Source organism: Somniosus microcephalus, chromosome 8 (genome assembly GCF_052327205.1).
Source record: "Somniosus microcephalus isolate GS21.2 chromosome 8, FLI_Smic_1.0, whole genome shotgun sequence".
In the NCBI taxonomy this organism is placed as follows: domain Eukaryota; kingdom Metazoa; phylum Chordata; class Chondrichthyes; order Squaliformes; family Somniosidae; genus Somniosus; species Somniosus microcephalus.
The window spans coordinates 189,511,480-189,531,309 of record NC_140994.1 but is presented as its reverse complement, the minus strand read 5'-3'; the positions used below and the strand labels follow the sequence as shown (position 1 = coordinate 189,531,309).

Below are 19,830 nucleotides of genomic sequence, written 5' to 3'. Positions count from 1 at the left end.
GATCCACCATTCAATTAGATCATGGCTGATCTGCATCTCCATTCAATTTTCCTGCCTTTGCTCCATATCCCTTGGTACCCTTACCTAACACAAATCTATCTTAAGTTCCAATTGTCCTAGCATCCATAGCCTTGTGGGGGGAGGAGGAGAAGAGTTGCAAATTCCAACTACCCGCTTAACAAGGTCAATCAACGTAAAATCATGTCTTTGGGCCGAATGCAGTTGGGGGGGCGGAACTGGAAGCCGGAAACCACCTGACCCGCACCCAACCCGCCTCCAATGAAAAAATCGCAGCATTTAAAATCTTCAGCAAACTCTAAGGCTAAGGTCCTGTGTTGATGTATTGGGAGGTTAAAATTAACCGCTGTGCACTGTGAATGCTAGGAAGTGAATTTAAGTTGCTCCATGGTGTTTGGACTGAGGAAGGATTATTGGGAGTGCTCTTGGAACAGTTTAGAAACAGCCAACATAATAAATGCAAGAGGAATGCGGACTGTTTAACAAAAAAACCCCCACCAAATATTGTAGATGTGGTCTGGTATACAGGTTATAACGCAGCTGCAGATTCCTGATGCAAATGCAGTGGCACAGCTGCACCACTGGGGGCAGCAGCATTTCAGCTTCCAATGCAAACTTTGTCAGCAGAGGCAACCTATAGACATAAACGCCGCCTTTTTTTCTTGGGGGCCCCATGGAAGGGCTTACATAGAAACATAGAAGATAGGAGTAGGCCATTCGGCCCCTCGAGCCTGCTCCGCCATTCAATGCGATCATGGCTGATAATTCAGTACCCGGTCCCTGCTTTCTCCCCATACCCCTTGATCCCTTTAGCCTTAAGAAATTGATCCAACTCCTTCTTGAATATATTTAATGTATTGGCCTCTACTGCCTTCTGTGGTAGAGAATTCCACAGGTTCACCACTCTCTGGGTGAAAAAATTCCTCCTCATTTCTGTCCTAAATGGCTTATCCTTAGATCCTTAGCAGTCAACCTGCCTGTACGGGCTGGTGATGTGCTTTTCACAAGGGATTAATATGGACAATTTTTTCATTTTAAAAATAGAATTTCACACCTCTATTCTTTAAGAGATGGCAAGTTTAAAAATCAAAAATAAATATTAATACCCATAATATAATGTAAAGCAAGGTCAGCCTGTTCAGACCTAACCATTAACAACAAAAAGTTGCGAACACTTTAGACTTCAGCAAAGACAGACATTCCCTGAAGCATGTTCACTCCTCAAAGGGCAAGGACAGCTGGTCCATGGGAACATCACCACCTCCAAATTCCCCTCCAAGTCACACACCATCCTGACTTGGACATATATCACTGTTCCTTCATTGTCCGAGTCAAAATCCTGTAAATCCCAATCTAACAACACAGAGTACCTTCACTACATGGACTGCAGCGGATCAAGAAGGTGGCTCACTACCACCACCTCAAGGGCAACAAATGCCGGCCATGCCAGCGATGCCCACACCCCGAAAATGAATTAAAAAAATCCTGCTACCATGAAATAAACAGCATTATGCTTACATTAAACAGGCCGATAATTAAAATAGCTTACAAGAGTAAGTTTATTTCTGCTCATAAAATTACTTAAGACATACTTGTATATGTGTTCTTGAGAAGTCCAACAAATCAAAAATGTATGCAGCTGGATTAAGAGAACTGATTTTAAGTGGCACCTGTATAAACAACTGATTCAGTAGTTGATCCATAAATAAGACATGAAGGTTTCAGCATTTAAATTATATTCGATCAAATATTTGGATTTAAAATAGGATGCATATAGGGAAAACACAATGGTTAAAATAAACACAATTGGTAATGTTTCCAAGATTTTCTGGATATGCAGATATTTGCTAATTGTGGCCTACTGAACCTCTACCAAGTTAACAGATAACAGGACACAAAACACAAACAATGAAATCAAACCAAAAAAAGTCAAGTTGAAGATGAGCTTTATTTTGTCAAGCACAAAGGAAGTACAACGTGAGCTGCAAACAAGAGCAGAGATAAGATCATGCACAGGTAATACAACAAACTGTAGCTGGATGGTTGATGGGAATGCTACCAGTACAAGCTTTGGCCTTTAGAAGTTTTGTGATGGAAAATAAAAATCATCTTTTAAGAGCAAGACATCTCTCAAATCAAGCAATAAAAGAACAGGTATACACAAAACAAAAACACACACGTGCAACCAGGCAATGAATCATAGAACGTGTATTCTCACAACTTCAGTTAGGCAAAGTAGTATTTTTTAAATCATATACATTTGCATCTAAATAATTGTATGTTAAACAATAATTTACAACACATCATATCATTTTTTGTACAAACGTTCAGTGTTGTAAGTTTTACTATATCATTTAAACAACATCTTATACCCAGCAGACTTATCAACTGAATTACAGTGAAATTAAATATTTAAAGGATGTACAATGAAAGTTTTCTATTGCATACTGGAACATCTTTTTATATAATAAATCTTCATATTCCTCACTGTATCATAGTCAATTTATTCATGCTTTGCATTTATAATTCCATGCAGCTGGTGACTGACTCTTTATTCAATAATTGGACTGGTTAACAGACAATAAGGTTAAGCTGATTTTTTTTTTTGGAATGCTTGACATTTGTAACTTGCCATGGTAGAGAAGCATTATCTTCCTGGGCTGCAGTCTTTCCAAAGAGTCCCTGAAGCTCTGTGAACTCAAGAGGGGCCAGATGATTTTGTTTCTCGTAAACTTTGAGACTTTTAATGCAATTAGCCGGGTTCACCCTGACTTAGCAAAGCTTCAGGGAGTCCCTGAAACAAAATCACTCCACGGAAAATGTACATCGCCAATAATGAGCGGTTATAGTAGGTACGAATGACTGAAATTGGCGACTCAGAGTATATCTATCGGGCTGGATATACTACAGTTAACTAGGCTGCTTTTCACCCAGACTTCTGTTGTTATTTCACAACAAATGTATTGCGACAACTGCTCAATTGCATGCTGTAATGCAAACCTAGAAAATAAAAACTTCCATCACTTCCCACTATTACATCAAGGTGGTTTCAATGGTTGAATTGAATTGCCACCCACCTGGTTTTGAACTGGACAGTCCAGTTTAAAAAAAACAAAAATCGGCAGTCATCATATTTTTAAAACGTAAACTTTTGGAAAAAAAACTTGTCGTCAAGTCAATTTTTCCATTAATATCTGTCTTTTATAATGCAAAGGCAATAAATTTTCATCAGCAAGGCAAATCTTGGAACTTAAATTGTGATCCGATGCTCATGTCCTGCTCCCAGTCTAGTTTTGGGCTTGGAAAAATGTAGCAAAACTATAATTAAGGCCTATTGCTTATGGATTTAACCCATGCATTGAGTAGAGAAGTTAATAATTCTGTGCAAACTGACTTTGCAATTCTATAAATGCTTAATGCTGGTAGTGGCAGGGAGAAATCCTTAGAATTCAGCTGTGCTCTGAAATCCAATCTTTAGAGGGTGTAAGTAAGAAGATAAACTTCTTGTTTACTTTAGTCTAATCTCTGGTATCTGACTGATTACATATATTATGCACTTTGACCCATTTGGTTGTAGGCAGTGGGTGAAGAGGGAGAGAGGAGGAAGGAAGGAAAGAGGATCTGAAAGATCTTGGAAGTTATTTACAAAAATACTCAACTGCAGCAATGACTCAAGTTCATAATCTGTGATCCAACCGGTTTTGGTGTGGATAAAATTTTGTTTCAACTCAGCCACACGCAGTCTTTACATTGTTTTAACCTTTCTTCAGTTCAAAACAACTGCATCCATATCAGACAAAAGGTCATCAACCCGAAATGTTATCTCTGTTTTTCTCTCTCCACAGATGCTGCCTGACCTGCTGAGTATTTCCAGCATTTTCTGCTTTTATTTCAGATTTCCAGCATCCACAGTATTTTGCTTTTGCAACCCAATCATGATCCTCGCATTCGAGCCAGCTGGCAACATGAGTATATTGTGACACTGCTTCTAGCATGTAAACATAACCCCTGTTGTTTTACAGTTTGATACTGGTTAACTAATAGCGTAGCCAAGTGTATTATTGAATCAAAAAGAGATTCAATGAGGCTGAAATGTACTCATAAAAGTCTCTAAAAATTTGTTCCAAAAAAAACCAGAAGATTTTTGGAGGGCATTTGCTGTGTGGTAAACAGAAGGGATGGAGGCCATAACTCCCCAATACTTTCCACCCAGTAGACATACTTAAATCATAGGTTAGAAATATAACAGGTCAAAGGCAATGGTAGACACCTTAGACAAGTCCACAATTGCAATTTCAACACCTACCTCAAAGAATTGTCAAGTGCATCAGGAAATATCTGTATTATCTACATTTTTAGTTCAGGCCTTTCAAATTCAAGGCTACATAATGGTCGTCTTCAGGCTTTAAAACCAATAACTGATTGAAGGAAACTATAGTCAATCCATTCATAACCCTGCAACAATAATGACCAACTTTCATCACTTATCCTCATGCTGAATTTAGATCCAAGTATAAATGCAGAAAAAAATCAGAACCCAGCACTGGCTTAGTTCAAACCACCAGTCTATCTGTTCATTTATAACTTTTAAATTATACATGACCTGAAGTGTAAACTGTATACATTGAACCATTAATCAGATTTAGTAGGTCCCCATTTTTATTACAAATATCCTCCAGATCAAGATCCACATTTGTGATGATGGGTCAAGACTTGCTCCCAATAATAGCACATGCTTCCAGATGTTTTTTGTTCCCCTGTCCAACCTTGGAATGCCTGACCTCACCTTGGCCATGCTTTTACCTGGTGGTACATCCAAAAATCAGGAACATGGGAAGCTTTCTGTAAACTGGAACCCTGCCACCTTATCAATATATATCCCACATATATATATTTCAACTCTATTCCATGCCCTCTTTAAAAAAAACACAAACCGAAACTTAATTTAGGAGCTTACATTTTTAATTGTGTGGCACTACCCAATTTGGAATAGCAACCTTTAAGTTTTAGAACAATACTTGCCGAGTTCTCAAACAATATTAAATGATTTCAGTCTAATTCTCCAGGTGGTGCAAGTTTACTATACAAATCAGCAGTCAGCTTTACAATAAACTCTCACCAAACAAAACAACTTTACTCAGAAGAGAGAATGTTTTGGGAGAGAGTCATTAAAGTTGCAGGCATATTGACGCAATATATTGATTAACCACAGTCGCAACTTACACATGACTTGGAAGTATTTGAGGTGTAGTGTAAAAATAGATCACTCCCCAGCACAAATCAACCCTCCACTGAATGTCCTTTAATTTTATTTTTTGGAAAAAAACCATCACACAAAATGTGTAATAAGCTCTACCTAAAACTGCATGAGGACTGCAGATAACCTTGCAGTTCTCTTAAAAGTCTAGACTCAATGGTTTGCAAAAGTTAGGCTAAACTAAATCCACTGGCTCTCAGTACTGTAAATTACAGTGAATCATACCAAAGAACAATATGAAATATTTAGCATATGTCAGCCAAATACTCAAATGCTAAGGCGGAGTTTTGTCTGGGTTAATTGCGTTTTGAAGCTTGCAGACATAATTGGACCATATACATACATCTTCAGTAATGGTCCTTTAAATAAATGGAACATATTCAAACAACAGAGATGCTTGGTGTCCATTTATACTAAAATTGAACATGGTACTCGGAAAACTGTATTATACTATACATACATCATGTTAAACAGGTTTATTGTTCACCAAAATAAAATCTAGGTATTATTTTCAAGCGTTATAAAATGACGAAAGTTACACAGGTTCAATCACTTCAACTTTACATTTTCTTTTGTCAGATTGTTTCAAATAAATTTTCTACCCTATTTACATAATTGTAAGCTGCCAGTTACTATGTGAATAAAATACTCGGGTGTTCTGAGGCACGTGTTACTGCAGTATTGTAAAATCCAGGCTACTGTCTAGATGTCGCTGCATCTCATTCAGACAAGGCATTCCGAGTAAGATAACATCACCATGGCTAGCAGCTTGAACTTTGCAGCGGAGCTGGAACGCTTCCACAGAATTTTAGTTTGAGTATATTGTGGCAGAGCCACCAAGGGTCTCAGAACAATTAGTAATAATCAATCCCTTTAACTACAGTGTAGTGCAGCCACGGACTGCACCTTTAAACTGCCTGTTAACTACTGTAGTGTTTTCCTGCACTCCACGTGATGACGCCGATCACGTGACCACCAGTGGCGCGAAGAACGCGATGACATCAGCTTCCAGAATCTTCCAGTAGTCGTCGAGTGCCCAGCAAGCTGATTAGACCGGTGTACCATTTCTCCTGTAGTTTCCCTGTTAACTTCGTTGTTCATTAAAACCTGTTGATTTGATTCATCGAGTCGAATACCTTATTCAGATAGGAACCTCCGTTCCTATATTGGTGACCCCGATCTCGTCGGACAACTTTCGTCGAGGATGAACACGAACGCCGTCGCCCTTAAACTGCCGCAGTTCTGGGAACAGCAGCCAGCAGCATGGTTTTTCCAGGCAGAAGCACAGTTCGCTCTCCGGGAGATCACAGCGGATGTGACCCGTTATTATGTGGTTGCTGCTCTCAACAGTGCCACGGCCTCGCGGGTCGTCGGCATCCTTGGCAGCCCACCGGAGGAGGGCAAATACGAAGCGCTTAAATCCCGTTTGCTACAGGTATTTGATCTTAATAAGTCGGAGCGGGCACGCAAGCTTATTTCCATGCCCGGCCTCGGGGACTCAAAACCGTCAGAGCTGATGAGTCAAATGCTCACGCTGTTGGGCGCGGAACCCCAATGTTTTTTATTCCGTGAGCTTTTCCTCTGCCAGCTACCTGAACCGGTTCAGGCGGCCTTGGCCAACACTGCCACCAGACGGTGCTGAACTCGCTGCAGAGGCAGACAAGATATTTACTGTTACTCAGCAATGTTGTGCAGCCACGGGGCGCCTTTCCCCCACGCGAACGAAGCCCAGCCCTCCCCCAACAGGATGGTGCACGTACCACGCCCGTTTTGGCGCCAAAGCTCGATGCTGCCGGCCTCCTTGCAGTTTCCCTCAAGAAAAAAAAACGAACTTCAACAAGCCCGCGTCCTCCCGGACGGACAAGGTCTGAAAAGCACGGCAAGTTAGCTATGGCGGCGGGCAAACTCATTTACGTTACGGATTCCGTTACGGGCCGACGATTCCTGTGCGACACTGGTTCACAGTGCAGCATCCTGCCAGCTTCAAAGCTGGACCTACTATCCGGCGGCCAGGGGCCTTCCCTCGTGGCAATAAACGGCGCGGCCATGCGTACGTTCGGTAAACGGATGGTAAACTTAACCGTCGCCGGTCAGCGTTTTGTCTGCGACTTTATTACAGCTAAGGTCTCACAGGCCATCCTGGGGGCTGATTTTTTCTGTGCCAACGGTCTGCTGGTTGACGTCCAACACTGCAGACTCATTAATGCGTCCACTTTCCACGCAGTGCCCTGCCACCGCAGCACCGCCGTGTCCTGGTCGGTGGCCTATGCGGTTCCGTCGCAAGACGGGTTTACGCGCCTGCTCGGCGAATTTCCGGAGCTCACCAGGCCTACTTTTTCGGCTGCAGGCACACGGCACGGGGTGGAGCACCATATCTCCACGACCGGAGCACCTGTTTACGCTCGGGCGCGGCGATTAGAAGCCGGCAAGCTGGCAGCCACAAAGGCCGAGTTCCAGACCATGGAGCGCCTCGGGATCATCCGGCGTTCGGACAGCCCTTGGTCCTCCCCACTGCATATAGTACCCAAACCAGGCGGCGGATGGCGACCCTGCGGGGATTACAGACGCTTAAACGACGCCACGACACCGGACAGGTATCCTATTCCCCACATCCAAGATTTTTCGGCACATCTGGCTGGCAACTCTATTTTCTAAAGTGGATCTCGTTCGTGGATATCACCAAGTTCCGGTGCACCCTCCAGACGTCCCCAAAACGGCAGTCATCACTCCGTTCGGCCTTCCGCATGCCATTCGGTCTGAAAAACACAGCTCAAGCATTCCAGCAGTTGATGGACTCTGTCTTACAGGACCTGCCCTTCATTTTTGTACATTTGGACGACATCCTAATAGCCAGCAAGGATACGACAGCTCACATGGCCCATTTATGTACACTTTTCGCCCGGCTCAGCCAACACGGCCTCATTGTCAATCCGGCCAAATGCACGTTTGGAGTATCTAGTATTGATTTCCTGGGACACAGGATTACCCCGGAAGGCGCTGTCCCGCTAACCACCAAGGTAGAGGCAGTTAATGCATTCCCGCGGCCTCACACAGTCAAACCCCTGCAAGTGTTCTTGGGGGATGGTAAATTTTTATCATTGTTTCGTCCCCAAGGCGGCCCGGTTAATGCAACCTCTGTACGAAGCACTAAAAGGAAAGTCGGGCAAGGATGTTCTCACTTGGGCACTGCAAATGGACCAGGCGTTCCGCGATACCAAGGCGGCATTGGCGGATGCAACTATGCTAGCACACCCGCTCCCGGGCGCGACTGTTGCCCTCACTACGGATGCCTCCGACTACGCCATCGGAGCAGTTCAAGAGCAGTGGGTCGATGGGGATGACAGCCGTTAGCCTTTTCAGCCGCCAACTGCGCAAGAACGAGCGAAAGTATAGCACTTTTGACAGAGTTGCTGGCCCTGTTTTTGGCCATCCGGCATTTCCGTTTCCTTCTAGCAGGCCGTCCGTTCACTGCATTCGTGGACCACAAGCCGCTCACCTTCGCCATGGCCAAAACGGCGGAACCTTGGTCAGCTCGGCAGCAGCGCCACCTCACGTTTATATCCGAATTCACAACGGATTTGCGGCACGTGTCAGGCAAGGATAATCTCGTGGCGGATTGCCTTTCCCGGATTCTAGTCCAGGCAGTCCACATGGGCATTGATTTTGTCGGACTAGCAGAGGATCAACTGGCAGACCCAGGGGCACAAGCGTTTAGGACCACGCCTTCCAGTTGGCAGGTTGCAGTCGTGCCGTTTCAAGCGGCAAGAACCACGCTCTTGTGCGACACGTCCATGGGGGTGCCCCGGCCCATTGTGCCGGTCGAATGGCGCAAGAAAGTATTCCAGGCAATCCACGGGTTATCTCACCCGGGGATGCGGGCTTCTCAACGGCTAATGTCCCGCAAATTTGTTTGGAAAGGCATGCATTTGGACGTCCGGGACTGGACAAACGATTGCGTCGATTGTCAAAAATCCAAAGTTCACCGTCACGTCAAGGCTCCGGTGGCCAACTTCCCGGTGCCTGAGCGCCGTTTCGACCACGTTCACGTGGATTTAGTAGGTCCCCTTCCCGGGTCACGTGGATTCACACACCTCCCGACGGTGGTAGACCGGACCACCAGGTGGCCAGAGGTGATTCACTTGGCCGCTACCACCACAGCAGACGTCGCCAGGGCGTTTCTTTCGTCGTGGGTGGCTCGGTTCGGGGTGCCATCGGACATCTCCTTGGACCGCGGTCCGCAATTCACATCAGAGCTGTGGAACGCAGTGGCACAAGGCCTGGGTACCATCCGCAGGCGAATGGTCTGTGCGAAAGATTCCATCGGTCTCTCAAAGCGTCCCTCCGTGCCAGCTTGAGGGGACCCAACTGGGTGGACAGGCTCCCATGGGTGACGCTGGGCCTCCGGACAGCCCCAAAGGAGGATCTTCAGTCTTCATCGGCTGAGCTGGTTTATAGCCAGACACTTGGAGTGCCAGGTGGCTTTCTCCCTCCACACACCAAACCATGGTCTGCAGCTCAACAGCTCCTGCTACATCAGGAGGCGGCTAGGAATTTCCTGCCCATCCCAACCTCACAGCATGACCTGCAGAGGCCTCACGTCCCGCCAGAGCTCATGAGTTCGGACTATGTCTTTATTAGACAGGACGGTCACAGAGACCCGCTCAAGCCGCCGTATACCGGACCTTTTCGTGTCATCTCATCAGGGGAAAAGTTTTTCACAGTCGAAGTCGGTGGAAAGTCCGATACCATCTCTATCGACCGGCTCAAACCAGCCCACCTAGATCGGAGTGAGCCTGTCGTGGCCGCCCAACCGCCTCGCCACGGCCGACCGCCGTTGGCCGCCAGACCAGCCGTGCACCAGCCCACCGTCGAACAGCCCGATTCGGCCTCAGACGCGCCTGCACCTCTGACTACCATTTCTGCCTCGCCCGAAACGCCGCTTCTGCCGCAATCCGGCACTGGTTCGTCTACTAACGCCCCGTTTCCGCTGCCTGAGTTTCGTCGCCGTTCGGCCAGGATCATTAAACCTCCTACTCGGTTGACAATGTCCGTTAAAGTGGATTCTGGGGGGGGGGGGGGGGGGGGGTGCCTGTGGCAAAGCCACCAAGGGTCTCAGAACAATTAGTAATAATTCCTTTAACTACAGTGTAGTGCAGCCGCGGACTGCACCTTTAAACTGCCTGTTAACTGTACTGTATTGTGTTTTCCTGCACTCCACGTGATGATGTCATGACGCCGATCACGTGACCACCAGTGGCGCAAAGAACGCGATGACGTCAGCTTCCAGAATCTTCCAGTAGTCGTCGAGTGCCCAGCAAGCTGATTAGACCTGTGTACCGTTTCTCCTGTAGTTTCCCTGTTAACTTCGTTGTTCATTAAAACCTGTTGATTTGATTCATCGAGTCGAATACCTTATTCAGATAGGAACCTCCGTTCCTACAATATATAAATTTCATTCACTTACCAAAATCCTGTGTATTTTTAAAAATACTAGTCGATCTCCCATGGCGGTGCATACAGGAAGTTAAGATCAAGCAGCTGGGGAAGCAGGGCTGGAGGGCAAGGAATACTTGGACCAGGGTGTGCAGATGCAATTCAGTACCCAATTTAAAGTCACACACTGTCCTTATTTTGAGAGTTTCATTATAAATTCCTATGTCTACTTTCACAATGCAAGAAGTCACACAACACCAGGTTATAGTCCAACAGCTTTATTTGAAATCACAAGCTTTCGGAGCACTGCTCCTTCGTCAGGTGAAGTGGAGAAATGCATAAAGACACAGCTTATATAGTCAGAGAATCATGTCAGATGTTTACAGGTAATCTTTCGAACTGCCATTTATCACACCTCGGCAGAGAGATAATCACAGCAATCAAAGGTGTGAATGGTGTCCAAACAGGTCAGTCAGGAAAACATTACATCAAAGAACAATGAGGTGGGGTCACAAGGGGTCAATTATTGCAGATGCTGGGGTCTGTATGAAAAACAAAAAAACAAAAAACATTTTTTTTGCTGGAAATCACAGCAGGTCCGGCCGCATGTGTGTAGAGAGAACAAGCCAATGTCGACTCGAGTCTGGATGACCCTGCGTCAGGTGGGGTTACATGTAGCGTGAAATGAACCCAACATCTCGGTTGAGGCCGTCCTCATGGGTGCGGAACTTGGCTATCAGTTTCTGTTTGACGATTTTGCGTTGTCGTGTGTCTCGAAGGCCGCCTTGGAGAATGCTTACCCGAAGATCGGAGGCTGAATGTCCTTGACTGCTGAAGTGTTCCCCGACTGGGAGGGAACACTCCTGCCTGGTGATTGTTGCGCGGTGTCCGTTCATCCGTTGTCACAGTGTCTGCATGGTCTCGCCGATGTACCATGCTCCGGGGCATCCTTTCCTGCAACGTATGAGGTAGACAACGTTGGCCGAGTCACATGAGTATGTACCACGACACCACACAACCCTGCCACAGCAACCTCTGCAAGACATGCCAGATCATCAACACAGATACCATCATCACACGTGAGGACACCACCCACCAGGTACATGGTACATACTCATGTGACTCGGCCAACGTTGTCTACCTCATACGTTGCAGGAAAGGATGCCCCGGAGCATGGTACATCGGCGAGACCATGCAGACACTGCGACAACGTGAATGGACTCCGCGCAACAATCACCAGGCAGGAGTGTTCCCTCCCAGTCGGGGAACACTTCAGCAGTCAAGGACATTCAGCCTCCGATCTTCGGGTAAGCTTTCTCCAAGGCGGCCTTCAAGACACACGACAACGCAAAATCGTCGAGCAGAAACTGATAGCCAAGTTCCGCACCCATGAGGATGGCCTCAACCGAGATCTTGGGTTCATGTCACGCTACATGTAACCCCACCTGATGCAGGGTCATCCAGACTCGAGTCGACATTGGCTTGTTCTCTCTACACAGATGCGGCCGGACCTGCTGTGATTTCCAGAAAAATGTTTTTTGTCTTTTTGTTTTTCCATACAGACCCCAGCATCTGCAATAATTGACCCCTTGTGACCCCACCTCATTGTTCTTCGATGTAATGTTTTCCTGACTGACCTGTTTGGACACCATTCACACCTTTAATTGCTGTGATTATCTCTCTGCCGAGGTGTGATAAATGGCAGTTGGAAATATTACCTGTAAACATCTGACATGATTCTCTGACTATATAAGCTGTGTCTTTATGCATTTCTCCACTTCACCTGACGTAGGAGCAGCGCTCCGAAAGCTTGTGACTTCAAATAAAGCTGTTGGACTATAACCTGGTGTTGTGTGACTTCTTACATTTGTCCACCCCAGTCCAACTCCGGCATCTCCACACCATACTTTCACAATGGAAATTGTCTATGTAAAAGTGCCACATTGTAATTACAATCTCCTGCCACTGGTAGTGCTGCAGTGTCCTCACTGATGGGAGGGTGTAACTACAGTGATAAGTTTATATAGGCAGTTTCCATATATAGAGAGCACTAGATAGATACAACGCAATAACAATTTCATATTGGACACAAAACGCTGGAATGTATCATGTACATTGAACTGCACTCCAGATCCAATGACTTGATAAATACATCAGCAATTTACATCGGAGGAAAACAGTTCGAACATAGTAGTGAGCTAACAGATCTGATCACAACAATCCACAACAAACATCATACGGGAGAGAAACTGTTTCAATGTGTGCGAAAGTATTTGCTTGGTCCAGTTTCCTCATTCAGCAGCAGGTAGTCATATGTTAAATAGTTGTTCCCTCATGTTTGTGTGCAAAGACTGAGACCTCAGCTATTAATCTTCATCATGAAGGACAAGAGTGTGAAGCAGCCATTGCCTCTCAAACCTAACGGCACCAGGAATAAAAACTAGATCTAATCTCAAGCTTGTCATTAAGAGGGGGTCGTTGTTTAAAAAAAAAGTAAATTATGTTGTAAAGTATTCTACTCTGAAAATTAATTTTAAACCATCATTTTATATTAAGATCTTATCTTTGGGCAATGAATAACATTTTAAAATGGAAAAAAATAAACCAGACTTCAAAGAAATTAAAATATAAACTTTGCTATTGAAATTAGGTAATTAGAGGGAAAGGAAGTTCTAAAATTCTGAAATTAAGAATTAGTATATGTATTTCACATTTTTTTTTTTTTTTTTACAAAAAACACCCCTAATGGCAGATCTGAAATTTTTATTCATTTGCTCCTAGGTGGCATAGTTGAGTCCCAGCTATCATTTGTTTAATAATTATAATTTTTAAACTGTTCTACTAATCTTATTTCTATGAATAAATGAAGTTTTAAAATTATATAGATATTCGAGTAAATGCTCAATTGGCGGATTTGAACAGTATCTTTAATTGCAGGATGGGTCAGAGAATTCAAAGACTAGGAAAGCTGAATTAGGAGCTTGAGGAGCCATTCTCCAACTTGAAAGAAAGACACAGGAGATGCCACAATGAAACCCAAAAATTGGGTAGCTTAAATTAGCACGGATTGAAATATGAAGACTCACTATGCTAGGAGGGAGATAATACATTAGATATATAAAAAATGTAAATTGCACGTGGCAGGGAAAGACAAGCTGCACAACTTGTGCTACATTTATTTCCTCCAATTAAACATTAGGAAGACCAAAGCCATTATCTTCAGCCCCTGCCACAAATTCCGTTTCCTTAGCCAACAATTCCATCCCTCCCCCTGGCCACTGTCTCAGGCTGAACCAGACGATTTGCAATCCCGGCGTCCTGTCTGACCCCAACTCCTCTCCATCACAAAGACTTCCACCTCTAATATTGCCAGTCTCCTCCTCTGCCTCAGCCCATCTGCTGCTGAAACCCCCATTCATGCTTTTATTACCTACAGACTCAACTATCACAATGCTCTCTTGGCCGGCCTCCCATTTTTCACCCTTCATAAACTTGAGCTTATCCAAAACTGCTGCCTGTATCCTACCTCGTACCAAATCCCATTCACACATCATCTGTGCTCGTTGACCTACATTGGCTTCCGGTCCACCAACGCTTTGAATTTAAAGTTCCATCCTCATGTTCAAATCTTTCCATGGCCTCACCAGTTACCTCCTCCAGCGCTACAACTCTCTGAGAATTCTATGTTCCTCCAACTCTGGCCTCTTGTGCATCCCCCATTCCCTTCACCCCACCATTGGCGGCTGTGTCTGCAGCTGTCTGGGCCCTAAACTCTGGTATTCCCTTCCCAAACCTCTTTGCCTACCACCTCTTTCTACTCCTTTAAGACTCTGCTTGAAACCTTCCCTCTGACCAAGCATTTGTTTACCTAACCCGATGCCTCCTCCTTTGGCTCGGTGTTAAATTTTGTCTGATGAGGCTTCTGTGAAGTGCCTTGGGATGTTTTACTACATTAAAAGTGCTGTATAAATGCAAGTTGTTGTTGTCAATTGGGGTATCTGAATAGGTCATTCCATGCTATATGTTCTCTCTGGGGATTTGGGCAAACTGTATAAAGTCTGTGGAGAGAGTTGGTTTGATTGGACTAGTCTTTCCTCTACATATGCCTTCTTAGGTTTTATATTCTTAAGCCACATTGATGTCATCCATCTCAGAATGCATTACAGTATATGGAACAGAAGCAATGGCGCCATCCAGTGGTAACAGCACATGCTTCCGAGCCACAATTCAACTTGCCAGTAAAAGATGGATTTTAAATTAAATAGAACAAGGCAGCCCTTCTAATGAAGGCATTGTGCATTGCACTGTGTCTATGCCCTTCCATTAAAAATAGGTGAAGAGCCACAATGCCACAGAGCTTGGCTTTCCCTATTTGGCTTAACACCATAACCTCTACAACATGGCTGCCCTCACATTTGCTACATTCCTATACATATTTTGCCAGTGATATGCTACTAGAGTGCATTAGTGGAGGGGATAAACTGCACTTTCAAAGCGAACGTTTACAGCAGTGCTACTAGCACATACATTATAATGATCTGGAATGCACTGTCTGAAAGGGTAAATGGACTGAAAGGGTAATGGAAGCAGATTCAACAGTAACTTTCAAAATGGAATTGGATAAATACTTGATGGGGAGAAAATTGCAGGGCTATGGGGAAAGGGCAGAGGAGTGGGACTAATTGGATAGCTCTTTCAAAGAGCCGACACAGGCACAATGGGTCGAATAGCCTCCTTCTGTGCTGTAAGATTCTTTGATATGTATATTTTAGCTGTGTTCACACCCCAAAGTCAAAGAGCCCAGTACACCTTCAGTTTCAATATTGGGGTTTATTTCATATTCCTAAAAACATATTTTAGAGCCTCCTACTGTAGATTTTCTTGCTTAGTGTATTAATTGGCTTTCGTTTTCTAACAACTTTTCTACTTTAGACAGGGGAATACTTTCCACTAGTTTAAAATCACTAGAAAGATGAGAAAGAGAGACAAAAAAACAAAAAGTTTTCCGTATTTAACTTCAAATAAACAGTTTAAAATACTGTGCAATTTGCACCACGGTTAGTTGCGGAAACTATTACTACAGGAACCATTGGGTTGCCGTGACATGGTACAATTTTTTGTCTCTTTGCAACCAACAAGAACACCAAACTAAAATAATCTTAAACAGCCTTACTAATAAAAAACATCCGCAAACAAGATTCATGCCTAGCCTATGTTATATTATGTACCCTTATAAGCTGCTATTGAGATTTAATTAAAATTAAAATGTTCCCGATACATTATTTACAATGCAAATAAGCCATGGTGGCCAAAACAAAGTACCAATGGCTGGAATGGGGAAAAAAATGTACAGTGGAAGTTCCATTATTTGCACTTCGATCAGGCTATGTTACTGGACTAGTAATCCAGAGGCCTGGGCCAATAATCCAGAGAACATGATTTCAAATCCCACCATGGTGGATTGAGAATTAGAATTCAGTTTAAAAAGAAATCTGGCAATTAAAAAACTGATATAGGTAAAAGTGACCATGAAGCGGTCAGATTGTTAATAAAATCCAACTGGTTCACTAATGTCCTTTAGAGAAGGAAACCTGCTGTCTTTACCCGGTCTGGCCTATGTGATTCCAGTCCCACACCAATGTGGTTGATTCTTAACCGTCCTCTGAAATGGCGTAGCAAGCCACTCAGTTGTATCAGGGCAACTAGGTAGGGACACCTAGAGAATTAATTAAAACAAAAAAAATCCACCTTCTTGAATTTTTGAGGCAACATCACATGCAAGTCATGGAGGACAAAGTTTTGCATAAGATGTTGCTTCATACTGGTCCAAGCCCCAGTTCACTGCCTGCTTAAGCTTCTTTTGTTATTTGTATTGTATTTATCTTCATTCCCATGTCTAGGGTATTGCTGTACTGTACATGCAAGGCCAAATTTTGGAGCCCAATATTTGGCCAAATTCCATTATCCGTTAGTGGGATCCCTTCTGTTATCAGAGATCAAGGAAGCTCCACTGTACAGAGAAACAAAGAAATAGTGGACAGACTGCAAGAGGGGTTCAGATCACACTTTGAAAACAAAGGTTGTGTGATACATACACACAAAATGAAATTCATGGGCATTTTAGTCAATTGGTGGTCTATTTTTCTAACCGAGGTCAAAACAGCGGTATGCTCCAGATAAGCAAGAGCTGGTGAAAGCTATACTGAACAATTGGCACGTAATCACTGTACAACTGATACTGACAGTAGCAGCCAATTAGCAGAAAGAAACACAATCAGGGTATATTTAATACTGCCCGCATCACTTCCTAATAGTCAACTGATTACCAACATTTCCAGCAATTATTGTACGTCACAATCATTAGCCACTCAGTCTGAAATCACCATACATTAATATGGAAGGCACTAGTCAATGACTATTGCACCTTTCAGCAAAAAAAATTAACACCCCCCCTATAAATTTCACATATATAACAAAATAGATACCTTCAAGGAACTTCAAGAGGGTGAGCCAATAGAGTTGCTTAGATGATGAACATAAAACTCACTCAAACTCTGCTCTGGTGGTTTATGGGACCACTGTCAGATAGAATTGATCTAGCAATCAAATATGCCCATTACCTTCAAAAAGTACACTAGTTAAATGAGGGAAAACACAAGGTATATACAAGATTGTTCTCCCCATTTCCTGTAAGGGTGTGTTATATTGTGCACCTGTAGCTGGTGCAGGCTTAAGGCATTTTACAGATTGAAATATTTCTAGTGATTTCACATATAGGAAGAATTCCACCCCCTCCCATATAAAATACATAAATTTCCTGAATAAAATTAACAGCTACTTTAAAAAATAAATAAAAGCCACTTTTGGTGTGCAAGTGAATACATAGAGAGACAGAGACATCGGGGCCTCACTGGGGAGAAGGAGTCACATTTCAGTTGCTAGTATTTTCGTTTGAATCTGGCAACTTTGAACAATTAGTACATGTCTTATCTAAAGAGAGAGTTATCGCTAAAATAAAATGTTGTGTTTAGAACAGATCTGTATTACAAAGTAAGCACTCTTACAACTCTTTAACCTACAAACATTCTCCATAGGGCAGATCCCCACCCCCAGATGCTGTTTACACACAATTTCTTCATAACACCTGCGCAACTCCGTACTTATCTTTTTATAATCATTAGCTAGTACTGAGATAGCAGAAGTCCAAGAAAGGTTTTGATGTGTATAGGTTTGAGGGTGCTTTGGAGACCATTTGAATGGACTAAAGAGTAATCCAAGATTAGATTAACAAAACCAAACAACTTTTTGCTGATGTGCCAATAAGAGGATGTATTTAGCAGTGTTGTTCTGAGAAGCTACGATGTGGCTTAATGCCCAATACATTGGACCCAATAAAAAAACGTGTTAGATTTTTCATTATTCAAGTAGAAAGAATACTCCAGTAATACAAACCAGCCTGTAGTGTGGCTCAACTTTGTCACATATTTTCACAAAGCATTTTTACCCTGGATGAATGTATTTGGTTCCCATTTTAAAACCACCGTGCAGATGTGTGCATTTCTTCACATACCACCGGGATGTGGAATGCCTTGACTTCTAAGTGGAATTGAGAAGTCCAAGCAGGGCGCCTACTGCTCCAAAGTAACCCTGTAGTTTAAAAAGAGAGGAATAAAATAAGTGAAAATAGTAGAATTTCTGTGAAGTAACTATTTTTATTTAACATTTAGTGCTGTATTTTTACACTAAACATAATACAGTATAGTCTCCCAAACAAAACTGTGGTCGTGACAGGTTAGTTTCTTCTCCAATCACTTAATTTGCTGTAGTTAACAGCTCATCCTCTTTTTTTCTATTCATTGAAGAATTCTACAGGGTCTTGTTCCCTCTTTCACTTCACATGAATGAAAGGACCTCCTACACTCATTATTGATCCGTATTCATTCTTTTGCAGATGATTCCACTCCAGATTAATCTTTCAGATCATATGTTTTCTGTGCTCACAATCTTCAGTCCACTTGCAGTGCAATGGCTGAATCACAACATCTTGCTCTCCTCCACATCCTTTGAGGAAGCAATAAATATCTGGTTTCTTTCAATTCAGTGACACAATTGCTCCATGCCTTTTGCTAGTCTGACCAACAACTTCCACTTCTTACTTTTGCATGCCTCTACCCTTAGTCCTTCCACATTTGTCAAAATGTTTGGCCTCACCATCTCTTCTGACCTCAAGTGGAACTCATTCATCTCTCCATTGCTGAAGCTCGTTTCTTCTTTCATTCCAAACACCACTTTTCCCTTCAACTCAGCACTTTCTGAAGCCCAGTCTGCCCCAAACTACTCCCTTGCCAGAGTATGTTCTTCTAGCACATTTGCATTTCTGGACAAAGTACAAAAATAAATTGCTTGTTGTCCAATTGGTGATTTCGCTCACCACTAGTCAGCATCCCTGTTCTCCAAGAGCATGTATGACAGCATATTTGAGCTCAAAGACCAAGGCAGGGAAGTTTAGAGGACACTAACCATTGCAGTATTGTTAAAATGGAGAAGAAGAAACCACCTTTTGGTGATGATGGTTGAGGGATGAATGTTATCCAGTGACCAAAAGTACAAATAGCTGCTCAATGAAGATGATGAGCAAGCAGTTTTCCTTGTGTCTATCATTTATTGCTTAACAAACAGCACCAAATCAAATTAACTGATCCATCTCCTTTTGCTGTTTCTGGGACCTTGCTGTGCATAAAGTGGCTGCCGCATTCGCCGACATAACAATAGTGACTACATATCAAAAGTGAAGTGTTTTGGAGCAATCTGAAGATGTGAAGGGTTCTATTTTAAGAATATCAAAAGCACACTGATGATATAGGACAGAGAAAAAAAATGATAAAATAAAATAAAAATCACAATGTAGTACAAGATAGAAAATCTTTATATAGACAGAACAAAAGAAAATCTGCAACATTGCTCTTTAGGGAATATGCATATTGACATTTTCAACTTCAGTAATTCTGGTGAGTGAATCAAACTCATGTTCTGTTATTTCAAATGACAAATTTTGTTTTACTAGAACATTGAGGGGGAGAAATTGGGTGAGTAGCGCCACCTGTTAGCGCCTAAAGAGGCAG

At 43.2% G+C, this 19,830-nt stretch overlaps 1 protein-coding gene across 2 annotated transcripts in view; it reads right to left on the bottom strand.

Annotated features, from left to right (window-relative positions):
- Positions 1–1,947: 1,947 nt before the first annotated feature.
- The window catches only part of LOC147113968 (pantothenate kinase 3), a 71,387-nt gene continuing 53,504 nt past the window's right edge, over positions 1,948–19,830 (bottom strand). The window contains exons 7-8 of one of the 2 annotated variants that reach the window (XR_015079325.1): positions 18,213–18,355; positions 1,948–11,662 (exon numbers count right to left, since the gene is read on the bottom strand). Coding sequence is in view for 1 of the 2 variants with exons in the window: in XM_085995424.1 (XP_085851550.1) it covers positions 18,305–18,355 (51 nt within the window). In the remaining variant the exon portion in view is untranslated. Of the gene's footprint in view, positions 11,663–11,696; positions 18,356–19,830 lie in introns of those variants that run through there. The other variant, XM_085995424.1, reaches the window with a different exon arrangement.